We start from the raw sequence: 26,953 nt of genomic DNA, 5'->3' as shown, positions 1-26,953 counted from the left end.
AACTCTTTTCTCCAAAAAACGCAAAAAAAAAACCCTAGAATAACTCGATAAAACTCTCACAGCTCCTATCCCAACCCTTAGGCAAATAAGCAGGGAAAAACTCCTGAAAAAACCCTCCGTATTTCTATCCAAAATACGCACAACAAAAAACCCTAGAATAACTTGTAGGGAACCCTCTATACCCAAAGCCTTATATTTGAAAACAGGGGAAATCCTGAAAAAAATCCTTAGTCTTTTTTCTTCAAACCAGCCCTCTACTAGCTCCGTGTAAAATTCAGCAAAGTCTAAGTTCTCCTTTCGCTCTGACTCGCATCGAACCTCTCCCAGAGCAGCATCTTTTCCTTCTTGTTCGCTCCGTATCTGATCCTTAATGATTCGGGCTCTTCGTTCGAAATTTGCGCCGGAGACCAGCTCCGCCTCCCAGGCGTGCCTGACTCGCCCCGCTGCCAATCACATAACAAAGGGGCGGCTCCACTCGCACCCCGGTTAGCCATTCGGATACAGGTCCGATTTACCTTCTCAGCGATAGGTTTATTCTCTCGCTGGCATTCAGGATAAATAATCTAACATTTCAGCTTAAATTTAACTGTTTTTTTTTCTCTGAGAAAAAAACAAGCAACTTTTCTCTTTTTTTTCACAAAACAACATGGCCGCCAGACCTACCAACCTCAGAGTGGTCACTCAGACCCCAGTAACTAGCTACAGAGCCTACGCTGCGCCGGCAGAACTCAGACGAATGCATCTTTGCAGGGTGCAGCCAGCATCTGCTATCCTGTTGGAGGAGAGATTCCGTCTCAACACTGGGGGGTTTTGGGGCTATGCTTTCAGCCTCCCAGAGAGCGAAATCTATTTCTACCAGCTAAAAGCAGGTGAAAGTTTTGGCCCGCTAACACCGCGGATCGCCTTTACTTCCTCTGACTGGGCTGCTTTGACCCTCATCGACACCCCTGAAGTGCAGAAGAGCCTGCGGGAAACGAGCTCGCAGCAACCGCAAACCAGGGACCAGCAAACTCAGACGCATCCGGTTTTCAAAGAGGCCTATGCCTTTCCACCATTCACCCAACAACACCGGCCTTTAAACACAGTGAGAAAAACCATCACATACGCGCAGTGGGAGACGAAGACCACGCCATTTTGCAGGTGGATCTATAGCGCTAGTCGCCCAACATCAGATGACTCTAGCACGGATGATTTTGTGCTGGACCTTACAAACACCCAGTCCGGTGTTTTCAACACATTGCTTCGGATTCCCACTCAGGACTGGCTTAAGATTAGGGCTGGATATCGTCACTGATTTCTAGAATCGATTCAATTCCGATTCACAAGGTCCCGAATCGATTCGATCCACGATTCGATTTAATTCGATTCGATTCAATTCGATTTAAATCTGGGAAATTTTGACAGTCAGAAATATTATAATTCAGATCAGTACATTTACATATTTTTGTATCAATAAAAAGGAAGCTGACACACGCAAGACTTTATCAAAGGTGTGACCATCATAGCAGATGCCTTTGTGTCAAAGTAGCTGAAGATAAAACACAGAAAAACATGAAGGTTTTCCTGGCCTGGGATTTTATAAAAATATTCTGCAGTACATCAAAAATGAAAGAAAACCATTAATCAACATATGAACATTACCTCTGACGTTACAGCGGTTTTATTAGAGACATGGCTGAGTGTTTTGCATTTTGCATAATTTTAAAAAGTTTAAATTGGTTCAGTATTGAACAGCAGAAATTAGGTTTTCTTTTCGGAAGAATGTAAAAGGGAAAAGAAACAGCGGCGACAGCACTGTAAACAATGGTAGACTTGTGCGTAACAAGCAAGCGAATAATGCAGAAGACAGATTTTTAGACGGGAAACTGTTCTTGAAGTACAGAGAGAGAGAGAGAGAGGGAGCTGTGCATCGTGGTGGAAGCAAAACAGTAAAAGTCAGAGTTGTTGTTGTTTATGTGAAGCGTAGTTTGGATCTTCTTTTGCTGCTGGTTCGGTCAATATTGTTTGGAGAGAGATCAAACTAACAGCTTTAGAATCAGCGCAAAAAGGGCGTGAACACAAAGCGCGGACCTGCCGACAGATCAGAATCAGCGAGCTGTCGGCTTTCAGCCCGGCTTTCAGCCCGACCGTGAGAAAGGTGACATCTCACTGATTCTGATCCGCGTGTCGCGCTGTGTGTTTACGTCTTTGTGCAGAATCCGTGTTCCTGCTCTCACTTACTGTCTTAGCTGTTTGGTAGTTGTTGAAATTTTGTGAGATTTCACCAGAGATTCTGGCATTTCGGGCAAAATAAATTTATATTAAAAAATCGATTCAGGATTTTAATGAATCGATTTTACGTTATCCAAGCCAGAATCGATTTTAATCGATAAATCAATTATAAAAACTCACCCCTACTTAAGATGGTGGGTGAAAAGAATGGCACAATATTAGAGCTTTTTAAGCTAAGTAAAAGCACAATTGAGTTGGTCCTGGTTGGAAATAACCCGCAGCGTTCTACATAACCCCACCCCTCAGCCGGTCCCCTCTTACCCCGCCTCCTCCTCCTCAGTCCCTTTAAAAACCACAACGGCTGTCTCCTCCACATCGTCTAAAAACAACCATGACTCACTTCGGAGCCCCCTCTGCTCTATCTCCTTCATCCCTACTCCGCCACCAAGCCCCCATCAGGCCTCATCATCTCCGCCCGCTATGCTTGCTGATACTCCGTTCCTGCCTCCATCACCTCAAGGTTGGAACTCGCCCAGCCACCCTCAACTAGCCGCTCTCGGCTGGCAATCACCGGAGCAGACCCCGGCAAACAGCTCCGTCTCCAGTGCCTCGCTGTGGGCTTTGGGCGACCCTGTGTGCCGGGCTCTTTTCCGAGAGCCTGAAGACAATGATCCCCACCCCGGGGAGAGCCGTGGACAGCCTTCGTCCGTGGACAGCCTTCGTCCGTGGACAACAATGAGGCCTCTACTCCCCACCGCTGTTTTTGAACTTATAAAACTAACTCTCAAGTACCTTATCAACTCGCTGCTCCAGAAACATAGACAGGATGTGTGTCAAGGATGCGAGGTCTCCCACCCCTCACAGAGACGCCATTCTTGTCTTTTCCCGCTGGAAAAATATTACTTTTTCAAGTACACGCGCTGACCCCCCACCAGATGACGTTTTTTAAGCATAAAAAAGTAAAAAACTTTTTAATGGCTTAAAAATAAAAGAATGCTATTTGATATATAAACTTTCTAAATAATCAATTAATTATTTTTTGGGGGGGAAAGCAATGACCTATGAACTAGCATAATATTTTATTGGGGGCCATAAATCACTCAGTTTGACATAAGGTGTATAATATCTCTCTCTTACCAGGTCTGCATGATCAGCACTGAAGAATGAAGCCAAACCCACCAAACACACAGGAAGTAAACTGGGCTCAATAAATTTGCACAAACATGTATATATATCGAATGACACTTCAATTTGTTACCCGTTGTGTCAAAAATGGGATCGACTATTGTTTGATGTTGAGTTTGAATTCCTAATATCATGACACACCTAATTACAACTACTATTAGTAGTTGGAGTAGTAGGCTGGTATAAACACCAGAACAGGGAAGATAGAGGATAAGAGTGAAATTATTCTCAACTACCAATTTTAAATTGTGTGTTTCAATTACCAATTTTGTAAAAAATACCAACTTTCAAAACTCTAACCAAAGACAGATGTGGCTCTCGAATATGTATGTGGGAAATGAAAGAACACAGTCAGAGTTGTAATACCAGAGAAGGTAAAATATTTGTGAATTAATCATTACAGTGTGTTCATATACTTCAGCAATACACAGGGTCTCTGTATGTGAGCAAACCAAAACATCCTTGGCCTGTATCTCATAAAGAGCGCCTCCTGCTTCGAAGGAAGCACGGCTACTCCTGGCACACTGAAAACACTGCAGACCCATTAAACCAGCTCCTGTCCTCACATCTGTCCTGCATTACTTCTGTACACAGGTACATCCCTGCCAGCTCCGCCACCATCTTCATGCAATTATCCTTCATCTTTTCCTCATCAGCCACTGAATACTCTCTCTATAACATTATACAGTAAAAACAAATCAACGCTTTGCAACAAGAGAATGATCTGCCAAATAAAAAGAGAGGAAACTTCCATTTCCCTCTTCAAAGTCAAAGTCAAAGTAAACTTTATTGTCTTGAGGACGAAGCCCAAAGTTCAGCTGCAAGGGTGAGGCGCTCCAATGCTGAACAGCACCAGTGGAAGAAATCACAGAAATTATGAAATCATTTAAAAAGAGTAGGGCAGTTTACTACACAAGCACAAGATTCCACAGATGGCTGCAAACATATTTTCATATTTGTTTGTTTTAAAAGGATCCCTCCAGTTTATTCAGGCTGCTGGAAACAGCAAACCATCAATTGTGCTGTTGAGGTCTGCTGAATCTGTGGTTTGGTTTAAACAACTGCTGAAAGCTCTTCTTTATGGTTTAGCCTTCCTTTAATCTTCCCCCATTACTTTTGACCATAATTTGCATCTCTTTGCATGTTTGTGTGTATGTTGGAGTGAATGGTTTATTATGTGCTCGTATGTTGAAGTGTGTATATTTATCTTTAACATGCAATAAACATTTGTCAAATTACAAATGGCTTGCTTTAGTAGAAACTAGATTCTTCCCTAAACGCAACCAAAGATGGAGTAAAAACAACAAAAAATGGTACAAAGACACAGTGCTCTTTATTAGCTTCTTCAGAAGGTTAACAGTGAAACAGGCTTGTATGAAATTAAAAGCCAGGCTTTGAATTACAGTTGTTTGAATTTTACCTGTAATCATACTTTACTACAAATCCTAAATCCGACCTTGTCCTGACTGTCTCGTTAAATTTATATCATCAGGCTGTTAGTTCTGTGGTGTGTGGAAGAAGATGGGCAAGGTGGCCTGAAATTCCCCAGATGGGTCATTATTTTAACACAGGGGAGGGGCCTCAATTAATTAACACAGCTGCCCGCTGCACTCATGGTGTCACTGCTCCGCTAAGCTAACATGAATCTGAATAAAACACAACACCACCAAATGAGCTTCAAACAGCAAATTACAACAGCATTCTCCTCAAGGCACTTTATAATGTAAGGTTAAGACCCAACAACAACACATAAAAACCCCAACAATCAATTGACCCCTTAGGGCAAGCACTTGGCAAATGTGGGAAGGAAAAACTCCCTTTTAACAGGAAGTAAACTCCAGCAGAACCCAGACTCAGGTTCTGCCAGAACAGGAATGCCGGAATCTGCTGTGACCGGTTGGGGTGAAGGGATCCCAACACATCCCAATCCTCTGCATGTCCTCCTTCACCACATCCATGAAATTAAAAGAAAAAAAACATTCTTATCCGGTCTTGCCATGTCTGGGCCCAAACTCCGCTGCAGGTCCCTAAGTCAAACGATCACTGCAGCATTACTGAGTTGAAAAACTCTCTAAATTCTTTCATCTGTAATAAAATGATCAGTGTGGCTTCTCTACCAGGTGTAACAATTAAGTTTAACATCCAGGCATCCATGAAAGCAGAATTTATGAAGTTTAACGGCATTAGAAGTTAGCAGGGAGTTAGCTCGCTAGCTTCCATCTAAATATAATATAGCATGTTCTGACTGAGAGATTTCTGAAACAAATTAAAACGTACAGCTCTGCTATCACTTCCAACATAAAAGAAGATGGGAAAGTAAACAGCAGTGACGTTTGTAGGGTTACTGAAGTTGGGCTAGCTGGTATATAATGATGTGCTACGTGATCACTAGTGACCCAGCTATGTTAGCACAAGATAAACAGTGAAGCTGGACAACGAACGCTAACGAACGGAGGACTTTTTTCCACTCTATAAAAGTTAATGTTAGGGTTCCCATGGTTAGGGACAAATGCAATCGCATGGCAGGATGCTGTAAATGGACCAAACTTCAGTCAGGAGAATAACTGAGATAATCCATCCACAATACGAGGTTAGTCATTAATATACTGCATGGGCTGGGCTGTGGTGACATCGTAAGGGTTTAAAAACAGCTTTAAAAAGATTAGCGGTAATAAAAACTGAGAGAAGCCTACAGTAATCATTGTGTTGTTGAGATTAAATAGAACAAGATACAAAGGATTCAAACATGTTAAAAACACAACAGCCTTATTAAATTCAGAGTACTTTGGGCCCTGAAGCAAGATTCATCACGTCATCACTTAAAGACCGGATTGTTTTCATGTTGGGCTTTTATTGTGAAATATTTGCAGGCGTTGGGGTTACTTTTAGAAGTGCCTGTAAAAAGCTGTGAGTTGCTGTGTCGCCCACACCCCCCTCCATTATCCGAGGCCCGGTGGTTTTCATTTGAGGAAATGTGCTAATTGTATTTTTCTCCATTATGTTAATATAAAACGTACTCTAGTCACAGATCTTCTGATAAATTGTTTTATTTTTTAATTGTGCTGCATAATCTGACATGTTGCTTTTTCATCCATTTACTGAGTCGGCCGTTTGCATCTGGCACTTCCGTCAAGAAGTTGTGGTGTAAGTGTGAAATGACTTTACAGGTACAGCCTTAATATTCAAAAACTGTATTTGGAACATTCTTGTTGGCTGAGGCGGGACAACAGGCCTCAGCGTCAGCCAGCATGTACACAGTCACACCTTTGTGGGTAAACAGATTCACACGGCTCTGAATCAGCCAACCTGGGACAACCTCAGCAGCTGAATCAATCAAACCTAAACTCTTCCTCTTTTCTCTGCTTGCCTCTTATTACTGTGATGACATTTCTCTGGCAGCTCCATGCAGCTGATAAACCTGACAGGTGTGTGTGTGTGTGTGTGTGTGTGTGTGTGTGTGTGTGTGTGTGTGTGTGTGTGTGTGTGTGTGTGTGTGTTTAGTGGTGGGTGTGGGTGTATTCGCCAATCAGGAAAAAAAGCAGAACAGCAGACAGGAAGTCCACCCATGCAAATATGACTGTGCTGATAAGCAAATGTGGGAAATGACAAGAGATTTGTTTCACAATAATCTGTTAGAGTGACACAATGACTTCAGGGTGGGAGGGGCCGAGGCGTGACACACTTCACTGAGCAGCGTTCTTCTTCCTGCTCATCTTTGCTGTTCTTACTTCTCTTTTTCCTCTTTTCTTCTCCTCTTGTTTCCTAATTTCTTTTCACCCCCCTCTGTCTTATTCTCCCTTCTACTCGTTTCCTTTCCTTTTTTCTCCAGTCCATCCATCTTCCCTTCTCTCTCACTTTCCATCAGTTTCCTCAACTTTCCTTGCTTTGTTTCCTGTTGTCGTACCTCACACGTAATCTTTCTTTCTTTTCCTCTTTCCTCTTTTTACTTTTCTTGTTTCCCTTTCTCTTCTTCGGTTTCCTCTTCTTGACTTCACCATGCTTCCTCTCTTGTTATTGTTTTTTATTCAACTTTCACTTGTTTTCCTTTTTTCCGTCTTGTTTCTTCACTTCTTCTCTTCTTCCATCCTTTCCATCAGTTTCCCCTGTTTCCTCCTGACTCCTTTTTCATCTCTTCTTGTATGCTTTCCTCTATTTTTCTCACTTTACCTTATTTCCTTTCCTCTGCTTTCTATGACATCTTTCCCCTTGTTTCATCCTTCCTTTATTTCCTTTTCTCTTTTTTACTGTCCCTTTTCCTTTCCTTGCTCCCTCCAGTTTCTTCCCCTCTCTTCCTTGATTCCTCTCCTGTCTCCTTGCTTTCATCTGGTCGGTCCACTTCTTGCCCTCTTGTCTCCTTCTGCTTGTGTTTAGCGGCGTAATAAAACAAACGATCTTCGCATCTCTCCGTTAGAGGTGCGATCTGCTAACTGTTATTTCAGCAGTGGCACATTAATGCCTCCTTGCTGGCTCCAAGTCACCTTCACTGCTTATAATCAGAGCAGGAGGAAAACTTTACGGCCTCCCCCTCGTTCATGATGAAGAGGACGCTCTGCAGCTCGACTGTTAACTAATGATGTGAGTCAGGGAGAGAGAGTGGACAGGAGCAGTCTATTTCCTGCTAATGTCTCCTTAAATTTCTGTCGCAGTTACGGACGAATCATTAGGAACGTGTGTAATGAGTGGAGGATTAGCGCTGGCACGGCTGCACGCATTTACATTTAGATGGGTGGTTGGTTTTGGCAGCAGCTTGTCACACATTGAGAGGAGGATGATTCCACCACTACAGAATTAATTTGAAAGGTTAATATTTTATGATCCTGGCAGCATTGAGTGTTTCTCTGTGGACTGCTATAAATTTCACCCTGTGTGTATCAATTGGATTAAAGCAAAAGAATCAAAGCCAAGTCAAACAGAATGAAAACGAGATTTATTTACAGGAAATGTGACAGAGCCACAAATTATCAGCAGATTCTGCTGACAGAATAAAAATTGTGACGGAATGAAATGGTTTATTCATTTTTACCTATAAGCCGAGAGCTGACGGTGGTCATCCCAAAGAGAGGAGAGGAAATAAGAAAAACAGAAGGAAGCAGAAAAGGAAGCATCTTCTGATCAGGACGAAGACGAGAACAGGAAGAGGAGAGAGGAAGAAAAATGAAAGAACAGAGAAGGGGAAGCACAGAGGACAGAAAAAAGGAGAAAGAGGAAATGACGGATGGTCTGAGACGATGGGTAAAGGAAATTGTTTGGAGAAAGTAGAAGAGAGAAAATAAGGAAAGGAAAGGAAAGGAAAGGAAAGGAAAGGAAAGGAAAGGATGAAGGAATGTCTCAGGGAAGTACCTAAATAAATGGAGACAAAAAATATTTTAAAAAATCAAAGGAAAGGACAGCAGGGGCAGTATGTGAACGAAAAAAAGGTGGGGAGATTGCACATATGCCAGAAAAAAAAAACGTGACAAAAGGGGCAACAAATAGAAGAGAAGTGACAGGAAAAGGAAGTAATTAAAAAAAAGAGGGCGAGAATGAAAAGGGAGTGATGAGTAAAGGAGAACTGCACAGATTAGACAGGAAACGAGTGTGTGTCGCTGTGTTCCCTGTTAAAGATAAAAGATCATAATGAACCTTCTCATGATTTTGAGGAGGCTTCTGTCCCTGTTTGGCAGAGAGGACTCATATTCAGCGCGTTAGAGGCAGAAAGCTGATGAAGTAGAAGTCAATTTAAAAAACCACCTCTCATCCTTTAGGTTGAATAAATACTTAATATATTTGCATCGGGAACAGGACACAAACAACCGGTGCACACCGTGTTTGTGCACTGCTCCAGAGAGGAGATAGCCGTGCAGGACTGTTGTACCGGCAGGCTGAAACATCAGTTTCAGCAGCAGGTGAACTAACTAAACAAAGCACACACAGAGACACACAAAGACACACACACACACACACATAAATGAGGCTGAAAAGCATTCAGTTAAGTATTACATATTTCTTTATTTCAGTGAGACTGTAAACAGCCTGTTTGTACAGAGTACAGATGACGCAACACAGTTTTAGTGTTTCCACTTCAGTGTGTGTGTGTGTGTGTGTGTGTGTGTGTGTGTGTGTGTGTGTGTGGCTGTTTTGTTAAAAGTAGGAGGTGAGATCAGGTTGGGCGCAGGCTACTGGGATGGCCTGCTGCTTTATTAGCTTCTGTGTGTGTGTCTGTGTGTGAACTTTCACAGCTACTTCATGGAGACTCAACCAAAACTTTCTTGTATGATGTAAATCATTGAGTTGACTCAGGTTAAAATTAGTGTGTTTGAGTGAAGGAGGTTTGTGGTCTTGAGGTACAGTGAAAGCAAAGAAGTGTGTGTGTGTGTCTCACACCTTCATTCACTCCTGCTAATTCACCCTCCCGAGTTTCCTGACAGCCAAAAAAAGCGTGTGACAAACAGTTTCATACAAACAACACGTCGCTTTAATTACCAGCATCCACGCAACGTGTGAAACACGTCAACAGGCTGCAAGGCCGAGGCTAATGACCCGCAGCAAGTGTATGCTGAGCTGGTAATTACTGGCTTTGTGTGTGTGTGTGTGTGTGTGTGTGTGTCAGAGGCTTGCCTTTTCCCAACACTCTTCATTATTCATAACTACAGACTTTACAGAATTTGAGCCCAGATTCCAGCTCAACATGCTGTTCCACTGGAATCACTGACTGAGGAACATTTATGTAATTAAATTAGTCCTCAGAAATATTTTTACTCACTTCTTCCACAGTACAGGTGTGTCTTCACAAACTGCTGCTAATGTCCAAGATTCTCTTTCATGGTTGATTATCAGAAAGGTCACAGACTTCCTGCTTATTTATATTTATTTGCAGATGAGATGTCCAAGTTTGTAGTTCATGCAGCATTCCGTTTGTTGAACGAGGTCATGCCTGAACACTTTGCATGCATCGTGTTTAAATACTTCTGTTTGATGGTTGAGAGGAAGAAATGATCGTATGATTTACAAATGACAAAGGGAAGCGACACACATCCTTGTTGGGTCATGATTAGCTGAGGTATGGCCACACGAGTTCATCCCTCTTTAAAACAGAGCAGTCCAGAGAGGGTTAACGAGCCTGACAATAAAGACAAAACATTTTTTTACTGTCTACATATTTTTAGGTTGACTGAATATTAGAATTACACAGTGTTGTGTTTGGAAATGTGTGTGTCTACTTTGCCGTGTGTCTACATTTACATTGAGAGACGTCTTCCAACTACTGGCCAAAGCCTGCTACATTGTGCTCGCAGAAATTTTTAGATGAACCAAAGTCGACATCTAGAAGATGTTGTTTCCTGCAGCAGTTCCCACACAGAATACTGAAACCGGTCCTGACGGGAAGCCCGACATGTGGGTACACTTCTCTGTCAGAGCTACAACCCAGAGCACTGTTCGTTTAGCCCATCTGATGGAGCCGAAAACAAAAGGCCTTTGTCTGGGAGCTACTGTGGGAGACGGGAGGCTGGCTTTGCTGCAATTCTGCCAGAGTGGATTCTTTTAAAAGACGCAACAATGAAGAAGTGCATTTTACTCACTGGAGGCAGATTTACAACATTTTAATTATGGAGAGGTAGCGGGTGTGTGTGTGTGGGGGGGGGGATTGCAGTTACTTATTAACTTTGTAGGCGCTGGTGACGGCTTTTGTGAGGGCTCAGTTTGTTGAGTATAACGCCCAACTCATCACATACTGACACTTTTTAACATCTCGTTTCAACTCACTGCCTGTTAGAATGACTGCAGAGTCGCTCCAACAGACAGGCGAGGCCTTTACTTTGCCAAAGGAAGTAAAAATATTGGAGGCTCCCTATGATTTCCCTCAGCCTCCGAGTAGAAGGCAGTAGTAGGCATTCACCAGACTTTCAGAAAACTTGACCTCTGACCTTGACATCTAGGTCACTAAAATTCAAAGTCGTACAAGATATTTAGTAGCTGCACCAATGGTACGAATTTCAAAATCCTACATCGCCTCTTTCACGAGTTATCGCATTCACAAACTTCGAGTATTTGTTTGCCTCCACAAACACTTGGTTAGGTTTTAGAAAGAAAAGGTTCACCTACTGATAAAGTTCAGCTCATGTCGGAAGACAAACATCGATCAGGAGAACGCCTGTTTCCTTAACTGTGGTGACTAATGCAACACCAGGAGAGAACATTTGGGAACACTTTGTACAACAAGGAACAAGAACATCCACAGCCTGCAAACGTACAGCAACTCCAAATCTTGTTTAGGGTAAAAGAGGAACTATAGCAGAGAAGCTCTGGCACAAACATCCTGGTTTCCTGATATTCATCATCTCTCTGTCACTGTCTCTGTTAAATAAAGGCATAAAATGAAAGAAATGTATCTTAAAGTTTTCTGAAGAAAGACATCCAGCCGACCTCTACATCTCAGCAGTGGCAGTTTTCAGCCTCTGCCAAAGTCTGCATTACATGAAGTGAATTATAAGATGGTGACTCAACTAAAATTCATATATTTCCTCATACTTGGCTGTGGCTTTTCTGTCCACTATAATAATAATAATACTTAAGTGTGTGTAGAAACACCTCAAGTCCATTCCAGTCAATGAAATTCTAATTTAATAGTTACAGAACGATGGGTCATAAAACTATTGTGTGCTCTGCTTCACTCTTATTCACTGTGAGTTCTAAGTGAAGTGAATCTTTCATTATCTTCCACGAGCAGGACTGTTAAACTGTCCTTAACACGTTAAAGAAGAGCTGCACACAGCCGAGGACTTCCTAATAAAGATAAACCACGTCACCTGTAATAACCTCTCATTAATGATGCTGTATTTACAACATTTCTGGTGTGCTCATAGTATCAGTGGTTAGTCAACCTGATCATAATTTACATCATAGACTTTAGCTCTTGTAGCATGTTCAGCACCGTTTCTGACCTTAGATTGTCCAGCTGATATCAGTCCACTCATGCTAGGTCATCATCTGCGGTATGTGAACAAGGTCAATAACGATTCGGTGCTCAATCACTAGTATCCTATTCAGTCTATCACAGTAATACAGTAGCACAGAGACTCACATTTACTATTTAAAGACTGACCAGTGGGTTTGAACATAACCAAAACACCACTGTGTTGCCCACTTGCAGAGCATACATTACTTTCCCGTCTTTCAGCAGCCACACACAGAAGAAGTAAAGACTCCACATACTGATGATAGATGGTGGTATGGTAACCAAAGGCTCTGAAATACTGTGCATGATCACATGGTGTTAAAATCCCAATTCAGTGATGAGCATGCTGACACGGCAGATACCACCAGAGATAGTTGATGTTGGCTAACGTGGCTGATAAACTGCTGTCGTTGTGAAAGATAAAGATAAACTTCTACCTGTTTGTTGCACCTTTACGATCAGGACCAATGATGACATACAACAAGCAACAGAAGGAGCCTTTTCAGTCTTTGTTATCGGGCTTACTCAGAGCTGCTGGTGTGAGTCTGCAGTGAACTTAGTACAGCATCTCTGCGTCGAAGAGAAGAGCTTATTTAAAAACTAATTTTGCAAATTTGTTAATGCAACCTGCCCACTCTGATAACAGATATAAGAGACCTTTACTTAACCCCCGAGATCTTAGAGAATGACAGAATGAGGAAAGGTCAGAGAGGATTTTTGAAATAGGAACTTTCTGGCATCATTTCTGTTATCAACAAGATATCAGTGCGAGCCTGGCATTTCATTGTGACCCAAGGAGCTTAGCCAAACTTCATCTTAAATTCTCCAGTATCACAAATACACTAAAAATAAATGCCCCCTCTGCCCCTTTCGGCCTTTCTCCAGACACTAATCCTATGGATGATTTGGCTTCCATCAACCTGCCCTTCTCTCTTTTCACCTCTCTGTCCTTTCTAGCATTTCTCTCACATTCTTTCATTCGCATTCCTCTCTACTCCCTCTTTCTCCTTCAGGCATTCGCTGTTATCTCTCCATTGTTTTCCTCCTTGATCCCCCCTCTTTGCTTTCCTTCTTTCCCACCTACAAATTGAACACAGTTCAGTCCAAACACTGCACACTTCTTCCAAATGAAGGTACAACAGCCTATAGTCCATCCATCCATCCATCTTCATCCGCTTTATCCGAGGCCGGGTCGCGGGGGCAGCAGCCTAAGCAGAGAAGCCCAGACCTCCCTCTCCCCAGCCACCTCCTCCAGCTTATCCGGGGAACACCAATGCGTTCCCAGGCCAGCCGAGAGATATAATCTCTCCAGCGTGTCCTGGGTCTGCCCTGGGCCTCCTCCCGGTGGGACATGCCCGAACACCTCACCCAGGAGGCGCCCAGGAGGCATCCTTGTCAGATGCCCGAACCACCTCAACTGGCTCCTTTCGATGTGGAGGAGCAGCGGCTCTACTCTGAGCCCCTCCCGGATGGCCGAACTTCTCACCCTATCTCTAAGGGAGAGGCCAGCCACCCTTCGGAGGAAGCTCATTTCTGCCGCTTGTATCCGCGATCTCGTTCTTTTCGGTCACTACCCACAGCTCGTGGCCATAGGTGAGGTAGGGACGTAGATCGATCGGTAAATTGAGAGCTTCGCTTTTACACTCAGCTCCCTCTTCACCACGACGGACCGGTGCAGCGTCCGCATCACTGCAGCCGCAGCACCAATCCGCCTGTCGATCTCCGGCTCCCTTCTCCCATCACTCGCGAACAAGACCCCGAGATACTTGAACTCCTCCACTTGGGGCAGGAACTCATCCCGACCCGGAGTGGGCACTCCACCCTTTTCCGGCTGAGAACCATGGCCTCAGATTTGGAGGTGCTGATCCTCATTCCCGCTGCTTCACACTCGGCTGCGAACCATTCCATTGCGAGCTGGAGGCCTTCACCTGATGAAGCCAACAGAACCACATCATCCACAAAAAGCAGAGATGAGATTCTGAGGCCACAGGTTTAAAGCCCTCCGCCACTTGGCTGCACCTAGAAATCCTGTCCATAAAATTATGAACAGAACCGGTGACAAAGGGCAGCCCTGGCGGAGCCCATCACCCACCGGGAACGAGTCCGACTTATTGCCGGCAATGCGAACCAAACTCTTGCAACGGTTGTATAGGGATCGAATGGCCCGTAGCAATGGGCCAGACACCCCATACTCCCACAACACCTCCTCAGGACACCCGAGGGACACGGTCGAATGCCTTCTCCAAGTCCACAAAACACATGTAGACTGGTTGGGCAAACTCCCATGCACCCTCAAGTATCCTTGAGAGGATAAAGAGCTGGTCCAGTGTTCCGCGACCAGGACGAAAACCGCATTGTTCCTCCTGTATCCGAGGTTCGACTAGCGGACGAACTCTCCTTTCCAGCACCCTGGCATAGACTTTCCCAGGGAGGCTGAGGAGTGTGATCCCCTGTAGTTGGAACACACCTCCGGTCCCCCCTTCTTAAAGATGGGGACCACCACCCCGGTCTGCCAGTCCAGGGTACTGCCCCTGATCTCCACGCAACATTGTAGAGGCGTGTCAACCAGGACAGCCCTACAACGTCCAGAGCCTTCAGGAACTCGGGCGGACCTCATCAACACCAGGGGCTCTGCCACCAAGGAGTTGTTTAACTGCCTCAGTGACCTCGCCCCGGAAATTGGCGGGTCATTCCCTCATCCCCAGACTCTGCTTCCTCCTCGGAAGACGTGTCAGTGGGATTAAGGAGGTCCTCAGTATTCCTTCCACCGCCTGGCAATTTTCTCAGTCGACGTCAGCAGCGCTCCGCCAGCACTATACACAGTGCAGGTAGAGCACCGCTTTCCCCTCCTGAGACGCCTGACGGTTTGCCAGAATCTCTTGAGGCAGTCCGAAAGTCTTTTTCCATGGCCTCCGAACTCCTCCCACACCCGAAGTTTTTGCTTCAGCCACTGCCCGAGCCGCATTCCGCTTGGCCTGTCGATACCTGTCGGCTGCTTCCGAGTCCCACAGGCTAACCAAGCCCGATAGGACTCCTTCTTCAGCCTGGTGGCTCCCTTCACCTCTGGTGTCCACCATTTGGTTCGGGGTTACCACCACGGCAGGCACCAACCACCTTGCGGCCGCAGCTCACTGCAGCAGCCGGCAATGGAGACGCTGAACATGGTCCATTCGGACTCAATGTCCCCAGTCTCCCTCGGAATGCTGTTGAAGCTCTGCCGGAGGTGTGCGTTGAAGATCTCACGGACTGGGGCCTCTGCTAGACGTTCCCAGCACACCCTCACTACACGTTTAGGTGCACCGGGTCTGTCCAGCGTCCTCCCCGCCACCTGATCCAACTCACCACCAGGTGGTGATCAGTTGACAGCTCAGCCCCTCTCTTTACCCGAGTGTCCAGAACATATGGTCGCAGGTCTGGTGATACGATTACAAAATCGATCATCGACCTGCGGCCTAGAGCATCCTGGTGCCACGTGCACTTATGGACACTCTTATGTTCGAACAAGGTGTTCGTTATGGCCAAACTGTGATTTGCACAGAAGTCCAATAACAAAACACCGCCTGGATTCAGATCAGGGAGGCCGTTCCTCCCAATCACGCCCCTCCAGGTCTCGCTGTTGTTACCCACGTGAGCATTGAAGTCTCCCAGCAGGACAACAGAGTCTCCAGATGGGGCACCTTCCAGCACCCCCCAGGGACTCTAAGAAGGCTGGGTACTCTGAACTGCCACTCGGCGCATAAGCGCAGATGACAGTCAGGACCCGTTCCCGACCCTAAGGCACAGGGAACAAACCCTCTCATCCACGGGAAAAACCCCAAGGTACCAGCAGCAAGCCGAGGGGATATTAGAATACCCACCCCAGCCCGCCGCCTCTCACCAGGGGCAACTCCAGACTGAGACAGAGTCCAGCCCCTCTCCAGGAGACTGGTTCCAGAGCCCAAGCCATGTGTAGAGGTGAGCCCGACTATATCTAGCCGGTACCTCTCAACCTCACGCACTAACTCAGGCTCCTTCCCCACCAGAGAGGTGACATTCCATGTCCCTATTGCCAGTCTTGGCAGCCGGGATCAGTCCGCCAGGGCCTCACGCTCCTGGCCGCCGCCCAGCACACAATGCACCCGACCCCTATGGCGCCTCCTGCGGGTGGTGGGCCTGCGGGAGGATGGGCCCATGTCTCCTCTTCGGGCTGTGCCCGGCGGGCCCCATGGACTAAGGCCCGGCCACCAGACGCCGCCCTCGGGCACCCTCCCGGCCTGGCTCCAGGGCGGGGCCCCGGTAACCCTATCCCGGGCAGGGTAAACTGTTCCCTCGATATTCTCTTCATAAGGGTCTTCAGCCTATAGTGCTGGATGAAATGTAATAATGCCTTTGTGGTCAGTATCAGCCTGCAGTATATAGGAATCTGAATCATGTTTTGTGAAAATTAAACTCACTTTAAGAATCTGTGAGAAGTTCTTCAAATTACACACGGGACAAAACTTCAAAAAGGTTTGAAAATGAAGTCGCTTTCCTCAGCGAACACTTCAGATGTAGCTTCTATAGAGACAAAACTTTGATAAATGCTCAACAGGTCACAGGTTTTTCCAGCATGGGTTCAGTTTTAGAACTTCAAGTGTTTTTTTGATTACAATCTAAGACTTTTTAAGATCCGACTACAAAAGAGAAACCCAATCAACCCTTGGGTGCGCTTGAAAGAAACTAGTCATTACAATTTAAGACCATCTCATAATGCAAAGCTGTACCAGACACCCGTGCTTACAGGAAGATGTCATCGAACAGATAAAGAGACAGGGTTACTGGCAGGAAATGTTGAAGTGGTCTTTCTTCATAAGCAGTGATCATATAGAGAATAAAAACAGAGAGCTTGTTTCCATCTTTTCGAAAGTAAAACCATTCTCGGCCTGTAATATTCAGATATTAATTTGTTACTCAGGTTCTTGGTGACTTCATTCAGAACATCAGACGATGGCGTTACAGCGCTGGTCCTGATGTTCAGACACATTATACTACGTGTACAGTCCTTAACTGCACACTTAGTGAAGTACAGCACTAATTATTATGTTTTATTATGTTTTGTTTGAGCCAACCTCCAACACTAATCATCACTCACTGACCCACATCCAAACAGATTTACTTCCAAGAACTGATATATCAAAACCATGACTTCCCCTTGATCAGGAGTTCCTGAAACTGCTGATAATTTTACACCTCAATCAGGTATTTTTCCAGGAATAAACAGACCTTATCAGAAGTGAATTTATTGCCTCATTCTTCAGTTTAAATTCTTGCACAGGAACTGAGATCCTTATAAGAATTCCTGTAATCTGAGGGAAGGTCCTGCGGTTGAAACACAACAACAAACACGGCAATTACAGAAAGAAACATTTGTTGGTCAATCATCGGTCAGAAACCGACTTGCCTCTCCTCCAAGAAATGATGAGGATTTATAGCTCTGACTAATTTGACTCTGAGCATTTCCACACACACTTTATAACTATATAGTTCTTTAAAAATCTCGTCCCCATAGAAAAATTGTTTACAGGAGGCTCGGATATGGTGGTTTGACCAGCTGACAGCCAGCTGACAGACATAACCTCCCCGGTGTGTCTGGGATCGGACATGCTCAGAACACCTCGCCCAGGAGCCGCCTCACTTTGAAAGAGGAAAATATTGACACTGCATACAGAGATATTTCAGACAATATTGAGTCAACACAGTATGTCTGTTTCAGTTTGACACGGTATATGAGCTCCATAGAAAACCCTTTGTTTCCACTTTGCTGTGAGAGAACTCAATTATTCAGCTGGACTAGTTACACAATGACTGCACTTACATGATGCCTAATATTTTCCATAATTTGGACAACTTTTCAGGGTCTTTCAGAAGATGCAAACAGGGTGGCCAGCTCAGACCCCGGATTTCAATCCATCTACAGCTGCTCTCTTCCAGCTTCAAACATGAACGGCACACACCTGAAGCACTGAAATGAGCACAGATAAGCTTGCCCGAAGCGCAATAATTACATAGTGAAAGAGGAATTTTACTTTTTTTCCCCACTTTTTCTCTTTCTGCAGGTGAACACTGAATCACTCTCCCAGGTGTTCCTGCTCCTCCCTCACCTCATCCTCTTGTCTTTCACTGGGAGATAATCAAGACTGGCATCCGAGAGTTGGGGGTAGAGCTGACTGAAGAGGGGATGATGTGTAATGATCGAGGCGAAAAGAAGGTGAGGAAACAGGAGAGAGGACAGAGTATCGCCTTGTTTGCGCTTAACAAAAAAACTGAAGGCCAAAAGTGACATCATCGTCCAGGTTTTGTAACTGGGCTCAAGTAAAGTTTCATCTCTGCCCAGCTGCTTTTAAAGCAGAGACGAACACAAAGTAGGAGCTTATTCACACGACTGAAGAAAATACATACCGCTAACGTTTACAGCACAGGACATTTGGAACATGTCTTTGGTTTGAAACAGTAAATAGCACCACACAGCAACAATTCAGTTCATTTCACTATAAGTTATTTAGCACCGAATCACAACAGTCGCATCAAAGCCCTTCATATTATACGGTAAAGACCCTACAGTGACACAAAGAAAACAGAAAACCCAAACAATCATATAAAGCATGCTCAGTAGGAGATATATATGGATATGCTCCCGGAAAGGTCCGCACTGGGGAAACAGCCAGGTGCTGAACACCTCATCTCAACTCCCACCAAAAACCATCAATCAGAGAGTCTCATGCCAACAGAATACGTTTGGGTTTTCTAAGATGAACAAACGGATGTGAAACAGACATTTTCATGGCATAAAACTGGCTTTTCTTTTTCCGACTCCTATATTTAGTTCATGCTCGTGTTATATGGAACAAACTTGCTGGACTCTGCAAACTGAAAGGCTTCACAGCAACACAGTAACTCTTTACAAAAATCAAAGTGTGGCATCATCTGTGCTGCTGGATAAAAATACTTAGAAATATCTTTATTTTGCAGTACTCAGCACCTTTTGAGTGTGAATGATGCATTTTCAGTAGTTTCATGTTAACGGTGCACATTCTGCTGGAACCTTTAAAAATCTGTTATGAAGATTAGAAGGGGCGGATGTAATTTTGCTCAGTAATGTATCAGCCCACTATTATGCTCATTGTGAAGCACAGAGAGAACTCCTGCGTTTGGTGGATCATTTTATCTTTTTGTATTTTTAATGTACTCGTTAAAATGCAGCTTTTTTTTAACCTGTGCTTATTTCCTCTGATTATTATTGGAAAAGAGTGAGAAGAGTGTCCAATAAACAGCCTCAAACTGACGATTAAAAACAGATCAAAGAGGAAAAACAGCAACTTGTTACGTCAAGTTAAGCTGGAACCAAAACACCGTTCATTTGTTCATTTTCTGGTCAGATTTCTTATTTTATAGGATAACAAAGCATCATATTTTACACTGGTTAACTGGTTACTGTAACCGTGAAATAAATATGTACAGCACAAGAGGTGTAAAGCAAATGTACTTAGTTACACGTGCAGAAGAGAAAACAGAAAAAAAGTGAAGGTAGAGATAAAAACTGAGGGATGAGGGGAGGACGCCAAGATGGCTGATAAAATCTGGACCGTCCCATGACCACACACTCACATCATATTATGAAATATGTATGAAGGACCCTCCCCCGGGCTCTTGCTGCCTCCAGAAGAACGACTTTACCGAGGAGGACCGGTGTCTGGCTTGCAGTTAAATAAACGTCCATTCATCACTCAAACGTTTTTAATCATCAGCTGTTAACGGACTCACACAACAGGTCGGTATGTTCAAATCAGTGTGTTTAACACGTCGGCACGGTCAACGCAGAAAGAGTTTTCATCTGCATCCTTCAGAGGCCTTAATCTTGGACTCTTGAGGTTTCATGAAGTTGTTTTGCTGGCATAAAAGAAGAAATGCCAAGAAAATGAAACTGGCAACCATCGAGATTGGTGTTTGTGTTTCGGCTCTTTATCTTATTTAAACATGATTTCTGAGCAGTTAAAAATCTTCTTTTAACACAAACGCTGCTTTGTGTCTTTCACGTCCAATAATCTTTTCAGTGATTATGTGTATTATTAAGAAAACAGCGAGATGTGTGCACAACCACAGCTGCTCCTTCTCACGTCTCATCAGCTGCGTTGCATCGATTCCTTAAAACCACACAGTGAAATTTAATAATAATAATGTATACTTTATTGATCCCCGTGGGGAAATTCCTTTCTGCATTTAACCCATTCACTCTGTGAAGCAGTGGGCAGCCATTGGGCGCCCGGGCGCCCAGGCTTGAAATAATTTTCTTGTTGTCTAAAAAATGCAGTACACCATAATTATGATTAATTAGCAGTGTTGGTGGAGGGTGATATTAACAATTTGCGGCTGCTGATCGCTGATAACATTCAGAGCCCAGACGGGACAAAACCTAATCACAGCGAGTCGGCGGGTTCCCGGCAGGAAGGAAAAAGAAATTCTGGTCAGCGTGGAAAAGATTTTAAACGTTGTTCAGATGCCAGCAGAATGCTGGAACGCACGGAAATGTTAAGAAAAAGAAAACAGAAGAAACAAAAGGCATGTTTGTGGGAAATAAACTAACAATTAATCATATTTTGAAAAACTTTTTGGACTTCATGAGACTTGAAACCCTTTTTTTGAGATGAAAGCTCCAACATCAGAGCACACTCCTCACTTCACAGAATGGAAATAAAAGTTTTTTACATATTTTGCTGACTAATCATTAAAAAAAAGCCGGACTTTTTTAAAAAACTGGATTTTATTTTGTGAGTATGAATGGTTGTCTGTGTGTTAGCCCTGCAGCAGCCTGGCGACCTGTCCAGGGTGTACGCCTCGCTCTATGGTAGCTAGTATGGGCTCCAGCCCTCCACATCCCTGAATTGGATAAGCAAAATACGATGGATGGATGGATGGATGGATGGATGGATGGATGGATGGATGGAGATTAGGAATCAGTTTAGGTGATTCAGGCATGTCGTGCTGGGAGCAGACCCGGGACTCGCTGGATAGATTCCATCTCTCTGCAGGAATGGGAATGACCGTGCTCTCCCAGATAAGCTGGAGGAAGATTCCAGGATCGGGGAAGTCTGCGCTTATCTTAGATGGCTGCCCCCACAACTCAAATCCAGACAGGCAGTAGAAAATGTATGGCTGGAAACAAATCACCACCAACTCAGGAAGTCTGAGTGTTATTTTGTCAAACGTTGTGGTCATACTGTGAGATCTGGGAACTGGAATCGCAGTCAGAGCTGTGTTTGTAAGGTTGAGTGTAGATGCTCGGTCAGGTCAGTGACCGAGCTGAGCAGCTAGGAAGGCGTGCTGCTTTTAGTTTCGGCCAGTGACAGAAAGCACATTTCTACAGCTTCTGGTTCCATCTCGATAAAGCCCCATGTTCACGTCATCAGATAAAAACAACTCAGCACCGGGAAACAGAGTCTGCCAGCCTCTGCATTTCACTCAGGCTTCATGTTTATCAGTAAGAAATGGAGAGATAATTGGTAAGAGCAACGTCCTGACTGGAGTTGCTCCGTGAAGCTGATACGTTGCATCATTTTCAGTCAGCGCAATACTTTTGGCAGTGAGTGTGAAGGAGACCTGGTCTGAGTCTGCAGCATTAGCATACTGTGGTTCTGCAACAATAGTCGTACTGTGGTGCAGCACTCGGAGGACTTGCGCTCTGCTGAGTGTGTGGAAACTTCAGAGCTTCAGAACAAACAGCAGAATACATTTACTGGAACCTCACCAGACCCACAGCTAAAGCTTTAGCTCGTGTTTGGAGGGCACAAGAACTTGAAACAGATCGGCACGTGACCCTTAACGGACCGACGTGTCAGAGAGGAGAAGGCCCCACGCTGCTGTCAAACCAAAGGTCTCTCTCTCTCTCTCTCTCTCTCTCTCTCTCTCTCTCTCGTTCTCTATTATTTACAGCTTCCTGTGTGTGATTGGTTCAGAGCTGTAGTTTATCAGCCAGTCAGCAGCAGCACACACACGTCGGTTATGTGTTTGTCACCAGAAGAACAGCAACCACCGCTAACCCCTGTGCACATGTGTGTGTGTGTGTGTGCTGTGGTTTAGGACTGCTGGGAACTTTACGAGTGTGTGTGAACCGCTCGGTTTGGCTTGCGGCTGCTGGTGAGGTATGGAAAATGCATTAAACGCACTCTCTCTCCCCCCTTCACCTCTTTCCTATTGCTCGCCCCTTGCTTTTCTCTCTCAACCATCCGTCCCTCTGTCTCTCTCTCAATTGGAGTTTGAATTTTTCAGTTTAATGAGTGTTATTGGCAGAAACATAGAAAACATGGACAGCCAGCAGCTCCCTGCTCTCCGTCCTCCACTCCTGCGTTTCTCCTTGAACACTGAAATCTAAGAAAAACACTCACATGGCCAAAAGTCTGTGGACGCCCCACTTTTCCCACAGCTGCCGTGCAAGAATTTGGCCAAACTTTGGGCCCATCCGATGCCGCTGGCACCCAGAGCCGGCGCTGTCAGAGTAGTTTGAGCGTGCATGTTTGTCAAACCCTTGATATAAAGCTTGCAATGACTCTGTGTGCAGTCTGTACTGGGAGCACGTTTCTGAGGAGACCCAGCGGTTGAAGCCGTTTGTGCCTATTTTGACTCGTGAGCATGAAATATCTCTTTAAATGAAAATTAATCCATGTAATTTAAAGCTGTAGAAAAACAAAGAAAATCCTTTCTCCTGACTCAGTTTACAAGCCGTTATAGAACTACATCCACTGATGAACATCAACAACTTTCATTTCTGCTGAGGTCACCTTCCGTCAACATTTCCAATGGAAATATAATAAAAACAGCAAAGTCGGGCTGACAGAGCCCAAACCTGCACAGATGAGTCTGTGGGCACCACCCACTACAATTTCATTCAGACACAAGCTCTGAAAAAAGCCATAGAGTGAGGAGAAAAAAGAAAATACACAAACAAACCAAGTTTCAATCAAACTGATCCTCTGAACAAATGAAGTAACCAGAAAGATACAAACGAAGCAAACAACCAACAAATGTTTGATTAGCACATCGGCCAAACGCTGAACGATCAGAGGCAAACATAACTGGATTACAGGAAAGTGTTGATGAACAGAGGATTGAATCAGAGCACAAAACACCAAACAAACCTTTCCAAACGCTCTCAGCACACAAACCTGGACTTACAATGAAAGAAAAATCCAGCAGAGCTCTCCTCTGTTTTTGAAACGGAACCATAAAACCATTGAAAAAATAACCAAACTAATCACCAAACACACATCATTAAACACAGCGGCTTTAATCTATAAAACGAAACTTTTTAAACTCTGTCAGGCTTCAGAACAGGTTTCTGGCCCAGCGTTGTCTAATTTGGCTCCAAATCGAACATGAAACTGATTCCAGGAACCAAACCTCCCTCACACCACTCACAAACATTTGGTAGGTTAAAGTAAAAAACAAAAAGACGTCTATAAGTGTTAGAGCGATGCCTGTGACAGAAAGGCATGCGTGGATGTGAGAGGATGAATTTCTGACCTCATGGGAATGAATGAATGAAAGCATCAGAGCATGATCGCTGCTGACAAGCTCTCCACGGAATAAAAATAAACCAGATGGAAAAGATATCTGACTGCAGGCTTCAGGAACATGGCGGGTGGTTCTCGTTAATGGAAGCATGAAGAAGAGGAGGCATGCTCCAACACAGACATGGAAAATATGAAAAAACAAAGTGGGATGAAGCGGGAAGCAAACGATGGAAACGCGGGGAGAAGAAGAGACAAAATGAAAGATCACTGCTGTCAGATGAAAACGCTGCATCTCTGGGAACACCGGTTTTCCCATGGTTTAATGTTCAAAAGGATCTTTTTCACGTGGCTCATTTCTTTATTCAGAGGAACGTAGAGCATGAGCACTCCCTCAAAAATGTAGCGTCTTTTCCCAACAGCAGCTGAACACAAAGAGAACATGAAAAAAGCAAAGAAACACAAAACAGTGATGTCCACGAGCCTTTCACAATAGAAGACTCAAAAACATTTTCACAGGGAAATGAAATGCAAGCAAGCCCCATGTTTAATTAAAATAATCACACAAACATCTGAAAATGACATTTAATGGATGATTTCATATCATTAGAAGCACAGATTCATTATAATTAAAGCAATTATCACAGAGCGAGAAGCTTTAATCAAGGAAAAACTTCACATTCATTTTTCCTCCAAAGATTCAACAGGTGAACGAAATGAGACTGAGAGTGAAAGCAGATTTTACTCCACTCTGAAACTCTGACATTTAATCATTGTGAAGTCGCTCTGACAGCTGCTGAGGGCCTTTTATCGTTTTACTGTGTCAGAGGAAGAATTTTGAGCTGCATTGCCCTCACAGCTGCGAGCGCTCAGGAAGTCCTCCCACAAACACTGACTGATTCCTGTGTCGACTGGAGGAAGGGTGGTCATTTGGTGGTGGTGGTGGTGGTGGGGAATTCATGTCTGTGTGCTACACCTGTGAGCACCTTGATGACATCAAATAGTCTTCATTGCCACACTTTTGTGTTTCAGCAGCGGTTTCGGTCTCAGGGAGGTTCTCTATGGCTGCGGCGGCGTGCTACTGATGAACATAATGAGATTTAAATAATCTGGAGGTGCAGCTTCATTTTGATTCCTTGAGCTTTAGTTCACCCTTTTCTGTGTGTTTGCTGTTTTCTTGTTATGATTTACCGGTTTTATTTCGTTATCTATGATTAGCTTCAGCTGTGTTTAGTTCCCCGCCTGTTTCCTGTTCCCTTGTTGCCTCCTGTGTGCTTTAAAGCAGCAATGGGGAACTCCAGGCCTCAAGGGCCTGCAGGTTTTAGATGTGTAGTTGATCCAACACAGCTGATTTAAATGGCTAAATTACCTCCTCAACATGTCTTGAAGTTCTCCAGAGGCCTGGTAATGAACTAATTGTTTCTTTCAGGTGTGTTGACCCAGGGTGATATTTAAAACCTGCAGGACACTGGCCCTTGAAGCCTGGAGTTCCCCACCCCTGCTTTAAAGCCTCAGTTTGCTGGTGTTCCTGTTCACGCCTAGTTTATCCACAGCCCCTTTGGAGTATTGGGTCACCTGAATAAAGGTTTGTTTACTCTTAATTCATTCTGTACCTGAAACCTACATCGTGACATGAAGCCCATCCTCCCTGCACTAGCTCTGTGGTTATCAAAATCCTGGATCTAATCCTTCCCCCTACCTTTTTCTTTCTTTTCCCAGGTTGACACGAGCATGAAGTTTTATATATTGTATCTGTGTTCACGCTGTGAGGTTTTCTACTTTCAAATAGTAAAAAAAATACAGGCTTCTGGGTCGTTTTGCCCCTCGCACTGAGGACTGCAGCTCAACTCTCAGACGGACCCAATGATTTTTACACTTCCTCGTACGTTAGCTCCAAAGTCGAGCTGACCGTAACTCAAAGAGGTGATGTTTGCATTCACATACACAAACAAATAAATTCAATTTTCATGAGGTTTCGTCTTTTGTCATCAGGCGGCATCGCTCTGTAACTGAGATCACTGATGCCTGTTGCTGAGCCTCTCCTGCAGAGGTGACCTGCAGGCGTTTTCCTTGTGTTTTAAAGTGCGAGTGAACGTATTTGTCATGTTCTCCATGTGGGCGCTGCTGTGGTGAACTCTTCAAAAATATCCACGCTGCCCAATAACACAGCAAATATCCCTAAAAACATGCCTCCAACTACTGCCTGCACACACACTGCAGTTAAAGTGTTTTCAGTATTCAGATGATTACAGTATTATTCCTGCTCAGGGTTTCGGGGTTGAAGGTTTGTTTAGAAGAATTTGTGTGATTCTTTTTTTTTTCCTGTCAGCGTGACAGCTGTGAGGGCAGCACGGCTTTCCTGCTTCAGTGAATAAATAAAAGTAAGATCCATTCGTCCTGGATTTTCCCGTTCAGGCAGAGTTTAAACCATCGGGCCTTACCGTGTCTGTGCAGGGTCATCCACAGCAAAACCACCAGGACAACATGATGAAGTCTCCACCTTCCACCTCTTCCTCCTCCGCCTTCACCTCTAAAGGTCTCCCTGGAAAAGCAGACAAAGAAGGAAATTTTCAGCATAGTGCATTCTGACTTTTTCATATTCTGAACACAAATCCTGTTTTTTCTTGGATGAAAAGTCCACACTTTATGATTCATTTGCTCTCTGAACCATTTTCAACTTATTTGTTTTTCCAATTCTCAGTCTGATCAACAGAAAAGCATCAGCAGGAACATAGAGCCTTCCACTTCGCTCTAGAGCGGGTGGAGTGCAACTTGACCTGATGCAGGTCTACTGTGTCTCAGTAATTCATAATTCAACATAACTGTGGATAATTTCATGACAAAAAAGGAGCTTCAAATGCTTCTCATCAGTCACATTCAAATGTGTCCTGCAGCCCTGAAACTGACGAGAGACCTGTGAATAAACGAGTGACTGCAGATCAGATGTGTTTGCGTGTCAGACAATCACACCCCCGGGGGAACCAATCAATCTGCTCCAATCCAGAGAGAACCTAATGAGAGGACCTGTTGTACCAAAGAGTTTCACTTGAGCAAAGCGAAGCAGCTTTAAAGCAAATTCAAATCTTATCTCAGTTCATTAATA

At 44.3% G+C, this 26,953-nt stretch overlaps 1 protein-coding gene across 4 annotated transcripts in view; it reads right to left on the bottom strand.

Annotated features, from left to right (window-relative positions):
- The window catches only part of adgrg6 (adhesion G protein-coupled receptor G6), a 116,713-nt gene that overhangs the window by 80,630 nt on the left and 9,130 nt on the right, over positions 1-26,953 (bottom strand). For all 4 annotated transcript variants that reach the window (XM_039598705.1, XM_039598707.1, XM_039598706.1 and 1 more), the window contains exon 2: positions 26,292-26,392. In XM_039598705.1, coding sequence (XP_039454639.1) covers positions 26,292-26,392 — 101 coding nt within the window. The remainder of the gene's footprint in view (positions 1-26,291; positions 26,393-26,953) is intronic.

This window comes from Oreochromis aureus, linkage group 15 (genome assembly GCF_013358895.1).
Source record: "Oreochromis aureus strain Israel breed Guangdong linkage group 15, ZZ_aureus, whole genome shotgun sequence".
Taxonomy (NCBI): domain Eukaryota; kingdom Metazoa; phylum Chordata; class Actinopteri; order Cichliformes; family Cichlidae; genus Oreochromis; species Oreochromis aureus.
This window is presented reverse-complemented; position numbering and strand designations above follow the sequence as displayed.